The sequence below is a fragment of the Saccopteryx bilineata genome, chromosome 1 (assembly GCF_036850765.1).
Source record: "Saccopteryx bilineata isolate mSacBil1 chromosome 1, mSacBil1_pri_phased_curated, whole genome shotgun sequence".
NCBI lineage: Eukaryota > Metazoa > Chordata > Mammalia > Chiroptera > Emballonuridae > Saccopteryx > Saccopteryx bilineata.
This window is the reverse complement of record NC_089490.1, coordinates 94600099-94620266: the sequence shown is the minus strand read 5'-3', so window position 1 is coordinate 94620266 and position 20168 is coordinate 94600099. Positions and strand designations below refer to the sequence as shown.

Sequence of the window (20168 nt, the reverse complement as noted above, 5' to 3'; positions counted from 1 at the left end):
TAATAAAAAAAATAAGCTACTTTGGGTCTGGGCTTCTTCTATTCCAAAGGTCTACCTGAAAATAACAAATCCAGGTGGGGGGTGGGACGGGGTGGGGCGGGAGCCAGACCACTTACCTTGATATTTTTACTCCTTGTCCCCCAACTTTTGCTTCAAGGGGATGAGTTTCTTTTGAATTTACAATATTTTGCATTGAGGATGTCCGGTCCCTTTAAGGTCTCAGGTGATGTAATAGTCATCACGGCCCCCTCCCTCCCCTCCGCAAAGTTCTAAGCTCCGCCCACTGGGTTTTACGCCAGTCAACGCCCTCATCCGGGTTTCTGAGAGAGAAAGTGGATTTGCAACTCGTCAACTACTGATCCAGTTCAGTTAGTTGCGGCTTTTCTCTCAACGGTTTGTCAACTTCCCAAATGCCTTTGTAAAATGACTCACCCCTCTGTTGCCATAACAACAGTATACAACACCTCCTTCTTCCTTCGCCCTCTTCCAAAACAATCCTTCACTCTGGGGGCCAAGACCCTCTCCAGAATTGCTTGTAATTGAGCAGATCGAGAGCGGGTCCTTCTGCCAAGGAGGATTGGGTAGGAGGACTGGAGACTGCGTCAGCCTGGTGTCCCTAAGGGGACAGGGAAATGGGGCAAAGCAGGGTGGGAGAGTTAGAAGAAATGAGTGAAGTGGAGGTTAGCGATTAAAGGGAAGGGAGAGAATCTGTAAGGGAGATTGGAGGAGGACCGTAGCTTTTTTTTTTTATTTTTTAATTTTTATTGATTTTTTTTTTTTCATTTTTCCGAAGCTGGAAACGGGGAGGCAGCTAGACTCCCGCATGCGCCCGACCGGGATCCACCCGGCATGCCCACCAGGGGGCGATGCTTTGCCCCTCTGGGGCGTCGCTCCGCTGCTGAGTCCAGAGCCACTCCAGCGCCTGAGGCAGAGGCCACAGAGCCATCCCCATCTTTGCTCCAATGGAGCCTTGGCTGCGGGAGGGGAAGAGAGAGACAGAGAGGAAGGAGAGGGGGAGGGGTGGAGAAGCAGATGGGCGCCTCTCCTGTGTGCCCTGGCTGGAATCGAACCCGGGACTCCTGCACGCCGGGCCGACGCTCTACCGCTGAGCCAACCGGCCAGGGCCTAATTTTTATTGATTTTAGAGAGAGGAAGGGGCAGAGAGAAAAAGAAAGAAACATGGACTTGTCCCATTTATGCATCATTGGTTGATTCTTGTAAGTGCCCTGACTGAAGATTGAACTGCAACCGTGGTGCACCTGGACAACCGACTGAGCACCCAGCCAGGGCAGCACGTTGCTTTAAGTGGAGATAGGAAGAACCTGGGAGAGGGGAGTCCAGGAAGCAGGGAAACTGAGCTTCTGGAGAAGAGTGGGAGCCCCTGTGAAGGGCAGGAAAGGTGTTGAGGTTCTATAAAGGCATCCTGAAAAGAGAGGGGTCCTTGGTGGGAAGTATGAAGTGGAAGGTAGGAAGCAAAATGAGCTGTTCATAGGGATGAAGAAAGAAGCATAACTGGGAAGAGATCAGGGGTGATGGGAGGGGTAATACCCCCATCAATGGAGGTGAGGGAGCTGAGGGTTGGCAGAGGCTGAGGAGACCTTTCTCAGGACGAGAACTTGGCTTAATCAGATTCCAGAGACATCAGCAGGGAAGAAAGATGTCGGATGAGGAGGATCTGGAAGATTTTGAGCCAGACCAGATTGATGAAGAGAGGGAAAGGGAAGATGATGAGAAGGAGACAGACATGAAAGAGGAGGAAGACTTCTCGGAGGAGGTGAGAGCATGGAGGCGGAGAGGTCCTAGGGCTAAGGACAGGGTTGGGCTGGAGAGGGATGCCTGACTCCACTTCCTCCTGTAGTGGACGCCCATCCCCCTCACAGAGGACATGATGAAAGAAGGGCTTTCTTTGCTCTGTAAGACCGGCGATGGACTGGCCCATGCTTATGCCAAACTGGATGTTAAAAAGAGGTGTGTTTGGGGAGGAGGAGTGGAAGAGGACTGAGGTTGTAGGGCCTAATCTCTTTTCCCACCTTCATTTCTGGGTGTTTTGGCTGAGAGTTTGGATCTCTCTCACCCTGGGCCAGTGGGAGGGAAAGATAGAATGTACTTTTCAGGAGCCCTGAGACTCCCTGCGTTAGGCCTGGCCTGGGGATTGGAAGCTGTGAGGGAGTATATGGGGATTCCTGCTAGACTCCCTCATTTGTCCTTCAGAGTGTAAGGTCTCAGCCTTTCACAGACACAAGGTCCTTGCCCACTATTAAGAACCCACCTGCCTGACCTGTGGTGGCGCAGTGGATATGCTGAGGTCGCCAGTTTGAAACCCTGGGCTTGCCTGGTCAAGGCACATTTGGGAGTTGATGCTTCCAGCTCCTCCCCCCCTTCTCTCTCTCTCTCTCCTCTCTAAAATTAATAAAAAAAAAAAAAAAAAAAAAAAAAGGACCCACCTACCACCTGACCAGGTGGTGGCGCAGTGGATAGAGCGTCGGACTGGGATGTGGAAGGCCCATGTTCGAGACCCCAAGGTCACCAGCTTGAGCACGGGCTCATCTGGTTTGAGCAAAAGCTCACCAGCTTGGACCCAAGGTCTCTGGCTTGAGCAAGGGGTCACTCGGTCTGCTGAAGGCCCGCGGTCAAGGCACATATGAGAAAGCAATCAATGAAAAACTAAGGTGTCACAACAAAAAACTGATGATTAATGCTTCTCATCTCTCTCCATTCCTGTCTGTTCCTATCTGTCCCTCTCTCTGACTCTCTCTGACTCTGCCACAAAAACAAACAAACAAAAACCACCTACCTGCCTGACCTGTGGTGGTGCAGTGGATAAAACGTCGACCTGGAAATGCTGAGGTCGCCGGTTCAAAACCCTGGGCTTACCTGGTCAAGGCACATTGGGAGTTGATGCTTCCAGCTCCTCCCCCCTTCTCTCTCTCTCTGTCTCTCTCTCCCTCTCTCTGTCCTCTCTAAAAATGAATAAATAAATAAATAAAATTAAAAAAAACCCCACCTACCTTCTCTCCCTCACCCTTTCCATAGGTCATCCATTCTTCTCCCCATTATAAGTCATTTCCATGCTGTCCTCTGCTTTAGCACCTCTGCCAGTCCTTGCTGGCTTTTTTTTTGTGTGTGTGTGACAAAGACAGGGAGACAGAGAGAGGGACAGACAGACAGGAAGGGAGAGAGATGAGAAGCATCAATTCTTCATTGCGGCTCCTTAATTTCCTTAGTTGTTCATTGATTGCTTTCTCATATGTTATCAGCAAAGCAAGTAACCGCTTGCTCAAGCCAGTGACCTTGGGCCCAAGCCAGCCACCATGGGGTCATGTCTATGATCCCACGCTCAAGCCTGATGAGCCCACGCTCAAGCCAGTGATCTTGGGGTTTTGAACCTGGATCCTCCACATCCCATTCTGACACTCTATCCACTGCACCACCGCCTGGTCAGGCCTTGCTGGCTCCTTCTCCCCCCCCCCCCGAAGTTAGAAGCAGGGAGGCAGTCAGACAGACTTTCTCATTTGCCCCACTGGGATCCACCCAGCATAACCACCAGGGGGCAATGCTCTGCTCATCTGGGGCATTGCTCCGTTGCAGCCAGAGCCATTCTAGTGCCTGAGGTGGAGGCCATAGAGCCATCCTCAGCACCTGGGCCAACTGCTCCAATGGAGCCTTGGCTTTGGGAGGGAAAGAGATAGAGAGGAAGGAGAGGGGGAAGGGTAGAGAAGCAGATGGGCGCTTCTCCTGTGTGCCCTGGCCAGAAATCAAACCCGGGACTTCCACATGCTGGGCCAATGCTCTACCACTGAGCCAACCGGCCAGGGCCTGGCTTCTTAACCTTAACCGTATCCTCTGCCATCTCCTAGAAGTCTGACAGACATCTACTTGCTGCATTCCTACATCCACCTGCGCTATGTGGATATTTCTGAGAACCATCTGACAGACCTGTCCCCACTCAATTACCTCACCCACCTGCTCTGGCTCAAGGCTGATGGCAACCGGCTGCAGACTGCCCAGCTGAATGAACTGCCCTACCTGCAGGTTGCCAGTTTTGCCTATAACCAGATCACTGACACTGAGGGCATCTCTCATCCTTATCTGGGCATCCTGGATCTCAAAGGTGGGTCCTTAGGATGGGCTACACAGATTCTTTCCTTCCTAGCTGGGGCTAACAGAAGTGGGCAGTGTGGTTCTTTCTATGCCACACAGCTATTTGCATTTATTCATTCATTCAGACACTTTATGATTCATTATGGCAGTTCTATGTATGGGAGATAAAACAGTGAACAAAAAAGTTCCTATTCTCATGCAGCTTACAATCTAGATACACAATAAACATAGTAAGTAAATTTATATAGTAAGTTAAAAGGTGATATGTGCTAAGGAAAAAAATAGAATAGGGTAAAAAGGAATGGGGGGCACAGGTGGCAATTTCAAACAGGTTGGTTAGGGTAAGCATTGTTGAAAAGCTAATATTTGAGCAAAGATTTGAGGGAGAGGGAGTTAGCCGTATGGACTGCTGGGTGGACAAGTCCTTCAGACCCTGGACCACCAGACTGCTTACCCTAGGACCCCTAGGACCCCTAGGACCCTTGATGTGTTAAGTCTGGACCTGTCTGCTCTCATATCCACCTGGCATTAGAGGGGGAGAAAATGCAGAGGCTCCCAAAATTCAGGCTCTGTTGCTGAACATTTTGTAGTGGCCCTTTGAGCTCTTGACATCCTCCTGCTCCTCAGGGAACTATATCCGCATTGTGACGGGTCTGGACCCCCAAAAACTGATTGACCTGCACACACTGGAGCTTCGAGGGAATCAGCTGGAAAGCACGCTGGGAATCAACCTTCCTAAGCTGAAGAACCTCTTCCTGGTAGCTCACTGGGTCAGAGGGTGGTTGGTGCAGGGAAGAGGGCACTATCGTGGGGGACAGGATGCCTGGCTTCTAGGAGGCTCAACTACTAACTTCATCATCATAATGGTAATTGGTATCCTTTACTGAGCCCTTACTTGATGCCAGATGCTGTGATGATACAAAGTTAAAACAGACAAGGTGCTGACCACCTAGCAGGGCTTATGATACATAATGCACGGATAATACAGAAACAGTGCTTTGATACAGGGAGAAGCATAATGTGCCATAGCTGAGGTACAGATGACAGGCTAATGAGACCACTTAAATGCTCAGTTATTTAGACTCTTGAGCTTCCTCATTCCAGGATGGTGCTGAAGTCATTTCTGCTTAGTAGAGCGAGGGCTCTTAGAATGGGGGATGGGTTGAAGCATTGCCTCCTTAATGGGTGGCTTTGGTGAGATAAGCAGTCAGTAGGGGGTTACTGCTGACCTTTCTCTGGACTGGCAACTTCTGGATTTCTTTACTCTCATTACCTATCTCTAATCTCTTCCACTCCCCTCCTGCACCCCTCCCTCTCTATGTCTTAGATTTCCTTCCTCTTTTGCTGCATCTCTTTCTGATTTCTCTTCCTTCCCTATTTATCTCCCCTCTCCCAATGTATCTACTGTATCCTGGAATCTAGGCCCAGAACATGCTGAAGAAGGTGGAAGGTTTGGAGAGCCTAAAGAATCTCACTAACTTGCATCTTCGAGACAACCAGATTGCAACTCTGAGTGGCTTCTCCAAAGAAATGAAATCACTGCAGTACCTCAACCTGAGGTATGCACCCCTCCAGGCCTCACCCTGCTCCTACCCCTGACCAGAAGCAGCTTTTGACCCTGTGTCCTTCCCTGGTCCAACTCCCCCAACCCCCAATCCTAGCCTTCTCCCAGACTCACCCTTAACCTCTATCTTTTTTTTTTTTTTTCAGAGACAGAGAGAGAGATAGACAGGGACAGACAGACAGGAACAAAGAGATGAGAAGCATCAATCATTAGTATTTTGTTGTGCGTTGCAACACCTTAGTTGTTCATTGATTGCTTTCTCATATGTGCCTTGACCGTGGGCCTTCAGCAAACCGAGTAACCCCTTGTTCGAGCCTTGGGCTCAAGCTGGTGAGCTTTTTGTTCAAACCAGATGAGCCGGCACTCAAGCTGGCAACCTCGGGGTCTCGAACCTGGGTCTTCCGCATCCCAGTCCGACACTCTATCCACTGCGCCACCGCCTGGTCAGGCAACTTCTATCTTGATCCTCATCCTTCCTTTCTTTTGCATTTAGTCCTAATTGCAACACTAAGACCTTTATAGCCTGAGACCCCTGAACCCTTATACATTCAATCACAGCCTTGTACTGTGTTTCAGGAACATCTGAAGGAATCAGAGATGGTCCCTGTTCTCAAGGAACTCAGTCTGGCTCCAATTTTATTTTTTGGGTCCCAAAGGTTTCTACTCTGCTTCTCCATCTTCTGGGCCCCAATTCCTCTTTCCATTTCTTTCTTTCTTTTTTTTAATATTTTATTTATTCATTATAGAGAGGGGAGAGAGAGAAGTGGGGAGGAGCAGGAAGCATCAACTCTCATATGTGCCTTGACCAGGCAAGCCCAGGGTTTGTTTGTTTTTTTAAAATTTTTATTTATTCACTTTAGAGAGGAGAGAGAGAGAGACAGAGAGAGACAGAGAGGAGAGAGAGACAGGGGGGAGGAGCTGGAAGCATCAACTCCCATATGTGCCTTGACCAGGCAAGCCCAGGGTTTCGAACTGGCAACCTCAGCATTTCCAGGTCGACGCTTTATCCACTGCGCCACCACAGGTCAGGCCTCTTTCCATTTCTTTTTTTTTTTTTTTTTTTTGCATTTTTCTGAAGCTGGAAACAGGGAGAGACAGTCAGACAGACTCCCGCATGCGCCCGACCGGGATCCACCCGGCACGCCCACCAGGGGCGACTCTCTGCTCACCAGAGGGCGATGCTCTGCCCATCCTGGGCGTCGCCATGTTGCGACCAGAGCCACTCTAGCGCCTGGGGCAGAGGCCACAGAGCCATCCCCAGCGCCCGGGCCATCTTTGCTCCAATGGAGCCTTGGCTGCGGGAGGGGAAGAGAGAGACAGAGAGGAAGGCGCGGCAGAGGGGTGGAGAAGCAAATGGGCGCTTCTCCTATGTGCCCTGGCCGGGAATCGAACCCGGGTCCTCTGCACGCTAGGCCGACGCTCTACCGCTGAGCCAACCGGCCAGGGCCTCTTTCCATTTCTTGCCTCTCTTCTCCTGAGCCCCAACTGTAAGGCCCCATTACTGATATAAAATACAAGATGTGCTCAGATGTGAGCAAAGAATATTTGAAAGAAATCTCGAGATAGAAAAGCACTGGGCAGCAGGGAGATTTATTTTCGGCGACTCTTGTCTGATGGAGGATTTTATATGTTTCATTAAGCAAAGATGTAAGGAAACCACCTCCTTAGTCAAGGCTGGTAATGGAAAAGGAATCTCCATTTGGAGAGGTGGTTGCACCTTGAACCCCAACTCCTACCCTGATTCATGGAGCAATCTCTTGCTAATTAGCTCTGCCACATTGGTCTGGTAGGGTAGATAGGGCTTCTGTTTTCCTGCTAATAGCCTAGACAGGGATGGTGGACCCTTCTCAGTGGCTGTTCACTTGGGAGGTTTGGAAGCAAGTGTAGTGGAGACGCGTTGTCTCATTGACTAGGAGGCGCCTCTGGGGCCAAAGACGCTAAATGTCCCACAATGCACAGGGCAGTCCAACACAAAGTACATGTAGCATTCCCTGTAAGAAACACAGTGTGAGGTTCAGCATCTTTAGTGAGATAAGGTAGAAACATTTAAACCTGATTTCATAAAACCTTGAGGCAAGAACGTGAAAATAAACACAGCATACTGTACAATGAGGCATATTAGGAGATGAAGCTTGTTCTTCAGGCTGGGAGGCCCCAGCCCATCCCTTCCTCTAGGTTCCTTCCAGTGGGAAGCACCAACATAGCACCCACCATTTTGACCTTCAATCCCAGTTTCTTTTTTGCTGGCCCAAAACCTATCTTCTGACCTCTAACTAGGTATAATTGATACGGAAGTCTGTCCCTGCAAAGGAGATTTCCCTCCTGTTCTCCAACAATAAGATAGGGTTGTGACCTAGTATCACCTAGTATGGAGTAGAACTGGACTGTACCTCTGCAGCAATCTGGCAATGCTTGACAAGCCAATCCACAGAGGCAGTGTTTCTAGGGAAACTGGAGCCAATGGGAGATTCCCCCTGAGGCCCCATTCCTGGCAGCTGGCCTCTAAAACCCATTATTCCCCAGTGAACCCCTTCTGACTGCACTGGCAGGGGCAATATGATCACTGACCTGCGGGAGCTCAACAAGCTTCGGGACCTGCCCAAACTTCAAGCCTTGGTGCTGCTGGACAACCCATGTAGAGATGAGAATGACTACCGCCAGGAGGCCCTGGTTCAGATGGCACAACTAGAACGTCTGGACAAGGATTTCTACAAGGAAGAGGATCAGGCTGAGGCCAGTGAGATTCGTCAGCAGAGGCTGAAGGAGGAGCAGGAGCAGGAGGCTGAGCCTGAGCATGACACAGAACTGGACCAGCCACGTAGCAGCAGTTCTTCTCTCCTTCAAGGATAATAAGGAAGTTGGCAGGAGGCAGGGAGAAGGAGGCCAAGGGCCTGGCACATAGAGGGGGAGAGAAGGTGCTATAGGAGAAGGTGGGTGAGGAAGGGATAAGGCAAGGAGAACTCTTGGAGATATCAGAGTTAGGAGCCAGGGAGTGTCTCAGAGTGAGGAGTAAGGAACGGCAGGACCTAGGAAGAGCTGAGAAAGGCTTAGGAGATATATCAGGAAGCCAGAAGAATAAATGAAAAGAATTGGGGTAGCAGGCAGAGCTATTGGTATGGGGTGGGCAGCCATACCTGACCTAGAGTTAAGATCAGCTGGCAAGACCAGGTCTGGGGCAAGGCAGTAAGTAGTGCAGGAAGAGAAGTGGTTGGTGGCTATGAGGAATGCAGCTGGGCCCAGGAGAGGAGGCAGGAGAGAGATCCTGCACTAAAAATCTGAAGTTAAAAATAACAGGACACAGAGGTAGAGGGAAGAAAGGAGGGCAGGGTAGTGAGGCAGAAAGAGACTGAAGAGTTGAGCCCAGGAAAGTGTAGCAGCTGGGCACTTCAGATGAGGCCAGAGGCAGCAGTGGGAATGCAGTAGGGCCCAGAGGATTTACTTCTGTCCACTTCCTCCAGAGGATCAAAGACACTGGCCCCAAGACCCAAGAAGACTCCATTAGCAAGGACCACCACACACACATACATCCTCATCCGGGGACATAGGATGCCTTCTCTTGCCCCAGACCTGGGGATTCATCACAGCCTGCTGCCCGGGCTCTGTGTGGGCACTGGTCACCTTGTCAGCGGGGTGGGGGACCTGGGCTCTGCCTGAAACTTGGCAGCAGTCATTCCTAAGGCAGGTCTGGTAGGAGCCAAGCCTGGATGGGTAGAAGGGATGGTGGTAGAGTTGGCTGCAAGGTGGCTGCGGAGGCGGGCTGGGGTGTTAGAACAGTTGTTTTCCAATAAAGAGATTCTGATAGGCTTGTATCTCACTGGGAGATACGGAGTCTGTCACGGGCTTCCCTGATTGTGGCGGGCCTCGGGTCTGAATATTCGGTAAAGCTATGCCTGTTTCTTTCTAGAGGGGTCGTGACGTGGGCAGGAGTGTGCGTGGGTGCTGGGGAAGGCAGGCTCTGGGTCACCCCCAGTCCTTCCCCATCATTTCCCCCCAACCTCCCCCACCACACCCCCATCGGCCCCCCACCCGCTCTCCTACGTGCGCCTCCGCCCGCGGCTCCTGACTCATCGGGGGCTCCGGGTCACATGCACCCGCCCGGCCCTATCGGCGCCTCCCCCCGCCCGCCCCCCGCCCGCTGCCCGGGAGCCGCAGTCGTCGCTGCCGCCGCCACTCCCGCTCTCTCTGCGCCGCCGTCACCGCCGCCACTGCCCACGCCGCCGCCACAGGCTGAGTCTGCAGCCCCGAGGTGAAGCCCTGGCCCGGCCCCTGCGCCCCTCCAGCCGGTGCCCCGGCCCCCGCGCCCCCTCCCAGCTGCCCCGGCCCGCGCGCATCTCTTCCCCGGGCGCTGCGCACCTGCTCCGTCACCCGAGCCTCCCCGGCGCCCTCCTTCCCCGCCTTCCCGACCGCTCCTCTCGGTTTCTGGCTGTCGCCTGCATCTCATTTGAACACCAGCCCTTCCTCACCCTGGCCTGCCCCTCTCCTCACGCCCTGCTTCGCCTCCGGTGCTGTCGACATCAAGTTCGGGGTCTCCCGCGGCTGTGCGTTTTCACCCTGGCCCGTTCTCTGGGCTTCGCTTCTGGGGAGATGGCTTCTCTCACCGCCCGCAGCATCCCCGACCTCCTCTAGACTCCCTCTCCCCACTGCTCCCCCACTTCGCCCCTCTCGGCTGCATCGGGGCTTTGAGGGAGATTTGTCTGGGGCAGCTGGAGGACGGGCCCAGCCCTGCCTCCCCCACCGCCCCCCGTCTCTCCTCCCCGGCCCTTCCCTCTGCAAACCCCAGGGACAGAAGGCCTTTCCCAGGACCTCTCCCCAGACTTCTTGACGGTACATCCGTGGGGAAGAGGAGGGACGTACGTCTAGGAGAGAGACTGGGGCCTTGGCCTGGGGACTGGGGTGTTAAGTTGGATGGGATGGGGCTCTGGAGGAAAGGCTTCAGCTCGCCAGACTACCCATCCTCTTAGCTCCAAGGAGAATGGCAAGCCTGGCAGCCATTCGGTTCGGGGGAGGTCTGGGGGAACCCCGCCAGCCCCTGCGGGGCCCCTCCACCCCTCACTGCGGAGTCCTTTCACCTCTATGTTGGATCTTACCCCACCCCCTACTGCAGTGACCTCCCCTTCCTCACTGCATTGACTTTCTCCTCTCCCCTTGGGAGGGGTGGGAATCCTTTCTAGGGCCAACAGAGGCAGCTCCTCCCCCACTCCCCACCCACTGCAGTAACCTCTTTCCCATCCTTCCCAGCCTCTGGCCCCTCCCACTGATCTCAGGCTCCACCCCTCTGAGCTTTCTTACCTTTCTCATTACTTCCCTTCCACCCAAAGAGATCCCAGCCATCATGTCGATAGAGAAGATCTGGGCCCGGGAGATCTTGGATTCCCGTGGGAACCCCACGGTGGAAGTGGATCTCTACACTGCCCGAGGTACTGAGCAGGCCTAGACGGAAACACAACCCCCACCCCCCAGTGCTGGGGATGCCCTGGTCTGGGATGGGAAGCTTCCTTGATTCCCAGTAAGGACAGGGTGCTAGGCTAGGCTCATAGCCGTGACTGTAGGGGATGGATCCTGTTGTCCTGGGCAGCTGGGATAGGCAGGCCTCCCTGTTCTAGTTTAGTTTATGACACATGTCCTGCCTCTTTATGTTTGTGTAGTCACCTGTCTGTGCATATGATGCATGACTTCATTCCTCTGGGTTCCTACTGGTGCATGTGGGACCTCAGTTGGCAGATGAGTAGGCCATTGCTTGTGCATCTGCCATCATGTATTCATGTGTCTGTATTAGGGAGCAATGTGTGTGTATCTCTGTGGGTGTCTATGAATTAGGGAGCAGTGTGAGGAGATGGCTGGATGTGGCAGGCAGGAGTTTAGAGCTGGAGAGCTAAAGGGATCCCTGGTACCTGTAGAGTCTGTCTCTCCATGTTCCTCTCCCAGGTCTTTTTAGAGCTGCAGTACCCAGTGGAGCCTCCACTGGGATCTATGAGGCCCTGGAACTAAGGGATGGGGACAAACAACGTTACTTAGGCAAAGGTGAGGCCCTCTTTTCCAAGCTCTTCCACCCATCAGCTTTATACTCCTAGCTCACACCAGTCCCCAAGACCCCTCCCCTTTTTCCATTCTGGATCCTCTTGGTCTGACCCAGCCTGGCCCTTTGCCCCTTCCCAGGTGTCCTGAAGGCAGTGGACCACATCAACACCACCATTGCGCCAGCCCTCATCAGCTCAGTGAGGCTCACTCTTTGCTGGGAGTGGCAGGACCAGGGTCCTGGAAGGGGAGGAGAAAGAGGGAGAAAGGCCCACCCCTTGGGAATCATGGTTACCAAGGGAAGGGTGGGAATATGTCCCCTATCGCCCTCTGCTCCTCTGCTCCCGTGAGGGCTCAGGTCCCTTGATCCAGATGGGATGTCACAGGAACCTGGTTGGACCCTGGCTGGATGTGAGCCTGTGTGAAGGGGAAAGCCCTGTCTTAGGGCCCAGCCTCCATTCCGGCCGAGGGTGATGGTGGGTCTGCCTGTAGGGCCTCTCTGTGGTGGAGCAGGAGAAGCTGGACAACCTGATGTTGGAGTTGGATGGGACTGAGAACAAATGTAAGCAGGGGCCGGAAGAGAGTGGGGAGGCCGAGGGTGGGGATGTGTGGAGCAGACAGAGAACCGAAGGGGTCAGTGCTGTGGGGGCTTCCTGAGGAAGGACTTCTTCCATCCCTCCCCCCCCCCCAATATCAGAGCAGGAGAGGGTGAGTTTAACTGCAGTGGTGGTGGTGTGTGTATGTGTGGGGGGTGACATTAGAGGAAGAACTTCTTTTCAGTATAAAGAGGAGGGAGTGGCGTGATACAGTCTGGTCTCGGGGTATTTAGAAATACGTGCAGCTTTCTGTCCATTCCTGTGACCTCCTCCCCAACACCCCAGGAGAGAATGGATGAGGTGTTGCAGGAGAGGAGGGAAGAGGGCGGAGGGGATCTCCTTTACTGGCTCCTTTGGGGAATATAGGTGGAGGCAAGATCTAGAAGGGGACGGAGCATGTTGCTCAGTGCCTTCCTCTATAATCTCCCAGCTAAATTTGGGGCCAATGCCATCCTGGGTATATCCCTGGCCGTGTGTAAGGCAGGGGCAGCTGAGCGGGAACTGCCCCTATATCGCCACATCGCTCAGCTGGCTGGGAACTCAGACCTCATCCTGCCTGTGCCGGTGAGCACCGCGCCATGCCTGTGCCTCTTCCAGGGGTGGGGGTAGGGGAAGCATGAACTCCTGTGAAGCCTGATAGGAGGAAAGGAACTGGGGCAACTAAAGAGAAAGGATGGGGAAATGAAACTTGTAGTCTGGCAAGCTGGGGGACATTTGGGATCTTGGGTGAGCATTCCCAGGGGTGGAAAGGAAAAATGCTCAGTGACTTTTCCGTCCTGTGGCTCCTAGGCCTTCAATGTGATCAATGGTGGCTCTCATGCTGGGAACAAGCTGGCCATGCAGGAGTTTATGATCCTTCCAGTGGGCGCTGAGAGCTTTCGTGATGCCATGCGACTCGGGGCGGAGGTTTACCACACACTCAAGGGGGTCATCAAGGACAAGTATGGAAAAGATGCCACCAATGTGGGAGATGAAGGTGGCTTTGCCCCCAATATCCTGGAGAACAGTGAAGGTGAAACCAGGAGCCCCACTCCCAGCTATGAGCCTCACTTTATCCTGGGCTACTGAGAAGGGCCATACTTCACCAAGTCCTGAGCAGTGTGGGTGGATGGTCCCTGACTCTTGCTAGCTCTAAGCAGTGCCAGTTCCTGAAGTGGGTTCCAGAGACCCTGCCAAATTCAGATGAATGCCTAGGAGAACAGTCCACCTGTTCAGCCAGGTTCCTTAGCAACTATAAGTTCTCACTGGAGCCCTTGGGAGTGTTGGAAGGTGTCTGGGTCACCTGTGGAACCCATCCCAGCCTTTAGCTCCATAGGGTTCTCAGTTTGATGACATACACCAAAATCCAAGTAATCCATTCCAAATCTATCCCATTCTCACCCCCCACTTCTTAGGCCTTGAGGATCCCTATCTTCCCTGCCCTGTGAGAAACTATATAGTGAATAGAAACAATACTGGTAGTGGCTAAGACTTAAGGTTCTGAGGCCAAACTGCCTGCATTTTAACCTTGACTTGAAGAACTTCATTCTTATTTAATTTCTCCATGCTTCATCTTTCTTATCTGTAACATAGAAATACTGATAACAATATCTTCTTCAGACAGCACTGTGAAAATTAAATGAGATCATATACGTGAAGTGCTTACATGACATAGCCCTCAGTAAATGATAGCTATTTTTTTAAATTTATTTATTTATTCATTTTAGAGAAGAGAGAGAGAGAGAGAGAGAGAGAAGGGGGGAGGAGCAGGAAGCATCAACTCCCATATGTGCCTTGACCAGGCAAGCCCAGGGTTTCGAACAGGCAACCTCAGCGTTCCAGGTTGATGCTTTATCCACTGCGCCACCACGGGTCAGGCATGATAGCTATTTTTTTTAATTTTTATTTTACTTATTCATTTTAGAAAGGAGAGAGAGAAACAGAGAGAGAGAAGGGGGAGGAGCAGGAAGCATCAACTCCCATATGTGCCTTGACCAGGCAAGCCCAGGGTTTCGAACCGGCAACCTCAGCATTTACAGGTTGACACTTTATCCACTGCGCCACCACAGGTCAGGCCATGATAGCTATTTTTATTTGGATTTTTCTGAAGCTGGAAACGGGGAGGCAGTCAGACAGACTCCCGCATGCGCCTGCCCGGGATCCACCCGGCACGCCCACCAGGGGGCGATGCTCTGCCCATCCGAGGCTTTGCTCTGTCGCCTGGGGCAGAGGCCAAGGAGCCATCCCCAGCACTCAGGCCATCTTTGCTCCAATGGAGCCTTGGCTGCAGGAGGGGAAGAGAGAGACAGAGAGGAAGGAAAGGGGGAGGGGTGGAGAAGCAGATGGGCGCTTCTCCTGTGTGCCCTGGCCGGGAATCGAACCCGGGACTTCTGCGCACCAGGCCGATGCTCTACCACTGAGCCAACCAGCCAGGGCCGCCAATAGCTATTTTTATTTTTATTTTTTTTTGTATTTTTCTGAAGCTGGAAACGGGGAGAGACAGTCAGACAGACTCCCATATGCGCCCGACCGGGATCCACCCAGCACGCCCACCAGGGGCGATGCTCTGCCCACCAGGGGGCGATGCTCTGCCCACCAGGGGGCGATGCTCTGCCCCTCCGGGGCATCACTCTGCCCCGACCAGAGCCACTCTAGCGCCTGGGGCAGAGGCCAAGGAGCCATCCCCAGCGCCCGGGCTATCTTTGGAGCCTTGGCTGCGGGAGGGGAAGAGAGAGACAGAGAGGAAGGAGGGGGGGTGGAGAAGCAAATGGGCACTTCTCCTATGTGCCCTGGCCGGGAATCGAACCCGGGTCCCCCGCACGCCAGGCTGACGCTCTACCGCTGAGCCAACTGGCCAGGGCCCAATAGCTATTTTTAAAAACACTATTATTGCCTGACCAGGCGGTGGCACAGTGGATAGAGCACTGGACTGGGATGCTGAGGACCCAGGTTCAAGACCCCAAGGTCGCCAGCTTGAGTGCGGTTCATCTGGTTTGAGCAAAAGCTCACAAGCTTGGATCCAAGGTCGCTGGCTCAAGCAATGGGTTACTCAGTCTGCTGAAGGCCTGCAGTCAAGGCACATATGAGAAAGCAATCAATGAACAACTAAGGTGTCACAACATGCAACAAAAAACTAATGATTGATGCATCTCATCTCTCCGTTCCTGTCTCTCTGTCCCTGTCTATCCCTCTCTCTGACTCACTCTCTGTCTCTGTAAAAAAACAAAACAAAACAAAAAAACAAAAAACCTGCCTCCCCCCCCCAAAAAAAACCCAAAACACTATTATTAACAGAAGCCCATTCCTCTGCCTTCCTGGAAGAAGGCCTGCTCTTCCTAGACCTAGGGATAACCCCAGTGAGAACCTTAGCCGGACTTCTCCGCAGCAAGTCCTCAACCACTGCCCTTCATTTCTTCCTTGTCTTTGTTCCTCCTTGCCTGCCCTTCCTGCTAATACTGTCACTGTGTTTCGTCCCCAGCCTTGGAGCTGGTGAAGGAAGCCATCGACAAGTCTGGCTACACGGAAAAGATTGTCATTGGCATGGATGTCGCTGCCTCAGAGTTTTATCGTGATGGCAAATATGACTTGGATTTCAAATCTCCTGCTGACCCTTCCCGATATATCACTGGGGACCAGCTAGGGTCCCTCTACCAGGACTTTGTCAGGGACTATCCTGGTGAGAACAAGGCAGAGTGTGGGAGTAAGGGCAGGGGGGAGGGCAGAGGGATGTATTGGGGCAACTTACAGTCTGCTGACTTGGGTGCCAGGCAGAGGTGTCCTAAGAAGAACCTGAGGACAGGGATGGGGTGAGGAAGCCTTCTACAGAGCCTGAGCTTTGTTTGTAGTGTAAATGTGCAGGTACCTGCAATGAATCTGTTCCATCTGCTTCAGATCCTGACTCAAGTCATGTTCTGAAACTACTGGAATCATGGGGAAGGCTTTGGAAGGAATGGTGAGAGAGTGACTGGACCTGGCAGGGAACAGACAGATTTCAGTATAGCTAAAAACTGTGGATGCTGAATGGAGCTGGAAGTAATGTGTGAATAGAACAAAAGGCTGATGAGAAAATGAATTATCCTTTAGGTCTACCAAGGATATAGTTTAAATATAAATATAAACTTTAAATATAAGTTGCAGAACGAAGGAATTTGATTAGTAATAAGGAAGGGCTTCCTGGTAGTGAAAATATGAAAATGCAGATAGGTTGTGATAAAGATTTTGAACCCTTGTTGTTGTTTTGTTTGTTTGTTTGTTTGTTTATTGTTGGGATTTTTTTTGTATTTTTCTGAAGTTGGAAATGGGAAGGCAGTCAGACAGACTCCCACATGTGCCCGCCCGGGATCCACCCAGCATACCTACCAGGGGGCGATGCTCTGCCCATCTCGGGTGTTGCTCTGTTGCGACCAGAGCCATTCTAGCGCCTGAGGCAGAGGCCACAGAGCCATCCCCAGTGCCTGGGCAAACTTTGCTCCAATGGAGCCTTGGCTGCGGGAGGGGAAGAGAGAGACAGAGAGGAAGGAGAGGGGGAGGGGTGGAGAAGCAGATGGGTGCTTCTCCTGTGTGCCCTGGCCGGGAATCGAACACAGGACTCCTGCACGCCAGGCCGACGCTCTACCACTGAGCCAACCGGCCAGGGCGAACCCTTGTTTTTTGAAAGGCTTCTGAATGAATCAAGTTAAGAATCATTTTAGGGCAGGCTTATTTGAGGATGGGGGAAGCCAGGATGAACAGGCTCAGTTAGCCAGGGGATCAGAGTAGGGGAGTGTTCCTGCCTGGTGCAAAGCCCCAAGGAGGATCAATAGCCCCCTCGCTGCTCTCCCTGCAGTGGTCTCCATAGAGGACCCCTTTGACCAGGATGATTGGGCTGCCTGGTCGAAGTTCACAGCCAATGTAGGGATACAGATCGTGGGTGATGACCTGACAGTGACCAACCCAAAGCGCATTGAGCGAGCAGTGGAAGAAAAGGCTTGCAACTGTCTGCTGCTCAAGGTCAACCAGATCGGTTCGGTCACTGAAGCCATCCAAGCGTGAGTACCTCCTGGTTCTCTGCTTCTCAGCCCATTTCTCAGGACCCCTCTTGCAAAAGCTCTAAGCCTTTGTAATTGACCTACAGATGCTGAAGAGATCAGGGAACCTGGAGTCACCTTAATGGCCCTCAGTTCTGCTCCCGCCATCACTGATTCTCTGTTCCCCTTGCAGACAGCACAGCTTTTCTCCAAATGTTTAACATAGATCAATGTTGAGGCAGGGGAACAGAGTGCCCAGCGCGAGGGGCTGTGAGTCAGTGCTGGTCTATGGATACAGGTGCAAGCTGGCCCAGGAGAATGGCTGGGGGGTCATGGTGAGTCATCGTTCAGGAGAGACTGAGGACACGTTCATCGCAGACCTGGTGGTGGGGCTGTGCACAGGCCAGGTGAGTTCAAGGGAGATCTTTGTGCAGTTGGAGGGTTCTAGGCTCAGGTGGGTCTCTCCTCTAGGTGTTTGAGTGTCAGGGCAACTTCGAGGGAGTGTACGTTTCCTTTCAAGGAACGAAGGGGCAGCCAGTGAGCTGCTTATTTTTCTGAATGTTTCAGATCAAGACCGGTGCCCCATGCCGTTCTGAGCGTCTGGCTAAGTACAACCAGCTCATGAGGTAAGGGAACCTGGGGAATGGGATCTGTTTGCCCACCATTCCATCACCAGTGCCCAAGGCCTTGAGAACAGTAGATATCTAGAAAATACTTGGTTTTGAAAGATGAGTTGACTGATGGCCAGATGGGTGGATCCTACAGGTCTCATGGGAGAGCCAGGGAATACCCACCCTTGGGCCAGGAGCAGGTGGTTTGATGGCCTTGGAGACTGAGGGTCTCCTGGAAAGAGAAGCATAATCCTCCTGCTTCCCTGACATTTCCTTTTTGGTTTATCTTTCTCAGAATTGAGGAAGAGCTGGGGGACGAAGCTCGCTTCGCTGGACACAATTTTCGCAACCCCAGCGTGCTGTGATCCCTCTACTTGATTGGAGACTTGGACCTTTCCCATCCTGGAACCTCTTCCTGTCATGCTCTGTGATATTTCACCCCAGATATTCTGGCTGACCTGCTGCACTGCTCCTGGGCTTGTTCCACTCCTGCTATCTCTGCTATCCCCCCTCTGGGTTCTACAGTCTTCTCTTCTTTCCTATTCTTTCCCCTCAAAAACTTGCCACAGGACAGAATTATAATGGGGTCCATAAAAAAATGATCAGGGTCTGTGACAGGAACTTCAAAGTTGGTTGTTGAGGTGTTTAGAGGGGCCATGCATCACTTGTGCTTTGGGCTGGTTCCTTGTGTTTTCCATGTTGCATATGAGCCAAGCACTGCATGGTGCTGAGGTGGAGGGAGGTGCTGGCTGCTGGTCATGCCTGGCCTAAGGGTTTAGTGTGTTATTTACTTATTTATTTTTTCATTCATCCTGTTAATTACTTCCCTATAATTCCAGGGCCAAAAACTGGCCTGACTGGAGGGGACTATGTGTCTGTCTTTCATGTGGCTGTAGATTCCGAGATGGCCTGGGATGGGAAGACTTGCTTGAATGCTAAGGGTAACAGCAAAGGGCCTTGCTGGCAGCTCCTTTATGTGTACCAACCCTTCCCTGAAGGCTGGCTGGGGCCAGAGGGGCTGTGCACCTAGAGGCTTTTCCCTGGAACCCTCTTCCCAGCTCTGCCTTCCCCGCTCTTCCTCCAGCTGCACCAGAGCGATGTCTCATTCCCCATGCCATGTTCCACAGTTGCCACCACCTCTGTGGCATTGAAATGAGCACCATCATTAAAGTCTGAATCACGGTGTATTATTGTGTCTGAGGGTCTTACTGTAGCCCATATGAGGGGAGAGAATATGGAGTACCAGGAAGGAAGCTGATGAAACTGGATAGCAGGGCTGGGGCGGGCACAAAGGGAGGAAGACAAATAGAACAGATATGGCCAAGATGATGACATTGCCCACTCCATCCTGGCCAGGTGAGGGTCACATTTTCCCTGTCTTAGAAACAAGCTTGGCTCCAGGACCCAGGTGAGTTAGGGGTTCTTAACCTGGTGTAAGATTTCCTAAAATTATAAAAAATATTGTATGTTCATTGTGGGGAAAGGCATCCAAAATGTTTTCAGATTCCCTAAGGGTCTTTGCCAAAGAAGGGATAAATGTGTGAACTAGAGCAGCTTCTATACTGGGCCTTTCCCAAAAAAACTGGCTGCTAAAAAATAAATAGTAATAATAATAAATTCCTGGCTGCTTCTGGGATGGAACAGCACTGCATGGCCATTACTCCCTGCAAGGTCTGGAACCAGGGAGGGAGAAACGGTACCAGAGTGCGTGAGAGGAAGGCCTGAGGGGAGTCCTGTAAACGGAAGATTCAGGACCTGAAGTGCTCAACAGGCTCCTCCTTTCCCAGTTGGGTCAGGCTGCAAGTAGGTTGCCAATGTGTGGCTGGAGACCCGCTACAACTCTTCAGCTCCTGTGGAGACCCAGCATTCAGATGGGAACCCAGGAACCACGGAGGGGAAGAACCCCTCAGTGCTTTGTGGGGCTGTGGCCACTAGAGGGAGCCAAGGTTCTGCAGGACACCTTACCTAAAGCTTGAGGAAAGGGGTGGGAGGAATTTCAAGGTTGTTCCCTCTCTGGGCCTCCCACTCTCTACTTCTGGTTCTGGGCTCCCTTTACCTTCCTGCCCAGCTCCAGGACTAGAATATTCCAGTTCTGCATGACCAGGACCCCCTTCTCAGCCCCGTCCTTTCTGTGTTGCTGAAGCTGCCTCCATTTTCAGTTCAAAGCACGTCTTGCTCTCTCTCCTGGGCACCTCTTTCTTTCAGGGCAGGCATCTCACCTTTCCCTTCTCTCCTGTGTCTCCCGGGTGCCTTTTCTGTTTCTCTTGGGGCACACTGTACTTTTCTCTGTGCCTCT

General features: G+C 52.3%; 2 protein-coding genes across 4 annotated transcripts; both read left to right on the top strand.

The window, feature by feature from the left end:
- The first annotated feature begins 456 nt into the window (after positions 1 to 456).
- LRRC23 (leucine rich repeat containing 23) lies at positions 457 to 9474 on the top strand. Of its 3 annotated transcripts, none has more exons than XM_066260344.1 (7): positions 457 to 581; positions 1630 to 1774; positions 1859 to 1968; positions 3858 to 4111; positions 4729 to 4967; positions 5524 to 5660; positions 5812 to 6029. In XM_066260344.1, exons 2-7 carry the CDS (start codon positions 1658 to 1660, stop codon positions 5876 to 5878), a joined length of 924 nt encoding a protein of 307 aa, XP_066116441.1. In that variant the 5' UTR covers positions 457 to 581; positions 1630 to 1657; the 3' UTR covers positions 5879 to 6029. The 3 variants fall into 3 exon arrangements, with proteins under 3 accessions (XP_066116441.1, XP_066116423.1, XP_066116433.1); XM_066260326.1 differs by lacking the exon at positions 5812 to 6029 and adding an exon at positions 8215 to 9474 and having other exon boundaries at positions 458 to 581; XM_066260336.1 differs by lacking the exon at positions 5812 to 6029 and adding an exon at positions 8215 to 9474 and having other exon boundaries at positions 463 to 581; positions 4729 to 4859.
- Positions 9475 to 9783: 309 nt separating this feature from the next.
- ENO2 (enolase 2) lies at positions 9784 to 19057 on the top strand. The gene is made up of 12 exons (XM_066260313.1): positions 9784 to 9911; positions 10984 to 11082; positions 11591 to 11686; positions 11822 to 11880; positions 12173 to 12242; positions 12707 to 12840; positions 13066 to 13288; positions 15734 to 15931; positions 17081 to 17282; positions 17560 to 17668; positions 17829 to 17887; positions 18168 to 19057. The coding sequence occupies exons 2-12, from the start codon at positions 10998 to 11000 to the stop codon at positions 18235 to 18237; spliced, it is 1305 nt and encodes a 434-aa protein (XP_066116410.1). The 5' UTR covers positions 9784 to 9911; positions 10984 to 10997; the 3' UTR covers positions 18238 to 19057.
- The last annotated feature ends 1111 nt before the right edge of the window (positions 19058 to 20168 follow it).

Coding starts and splice junctions, on each gene's coding strand:
- LRRC23 (XM_066260326.1), top strand. CDS start 1,658: ATGTCGGATGAGGAGGATCTGGAAGATTTTGAGCCAGACCAGATTGAT. Junction 1,969..3,857: donor AAACTGGATGTTAAAAAGAG/GTGTGTTTGGGG, acceptor GCCATCTCCTAG/AAGTCTGACAGACATCTACT. Junction 4,968..5,523: donor CTAACTTCATCATCATAATG/GTAATTGGTATC, acceptor CCTGGAATCTAG/GCCCAGAACATGCTGAAGAA.
- ENO2 (XM_066260313.1), top strand. CDS start 10,998: ATGTCGATAGAGAAGATCTGGGCCCGGGAGATCTTGGATTCCCGTGGG. Junction 11,687..11,821: donor ACAACGTTACTTAGGCAAAG/GTGAGGCCCTCT, acceptor GCCCCTTCCCAG/GTGTCCTGAAGGCAGTGGAC. Junction 17,888..18,167: donor AAGTACAACCAGCTCATGAG/GTAAGGGAACCT, acceptor TATCTTTCTCAG/AATTGAGGAAGAGCTGGGGG.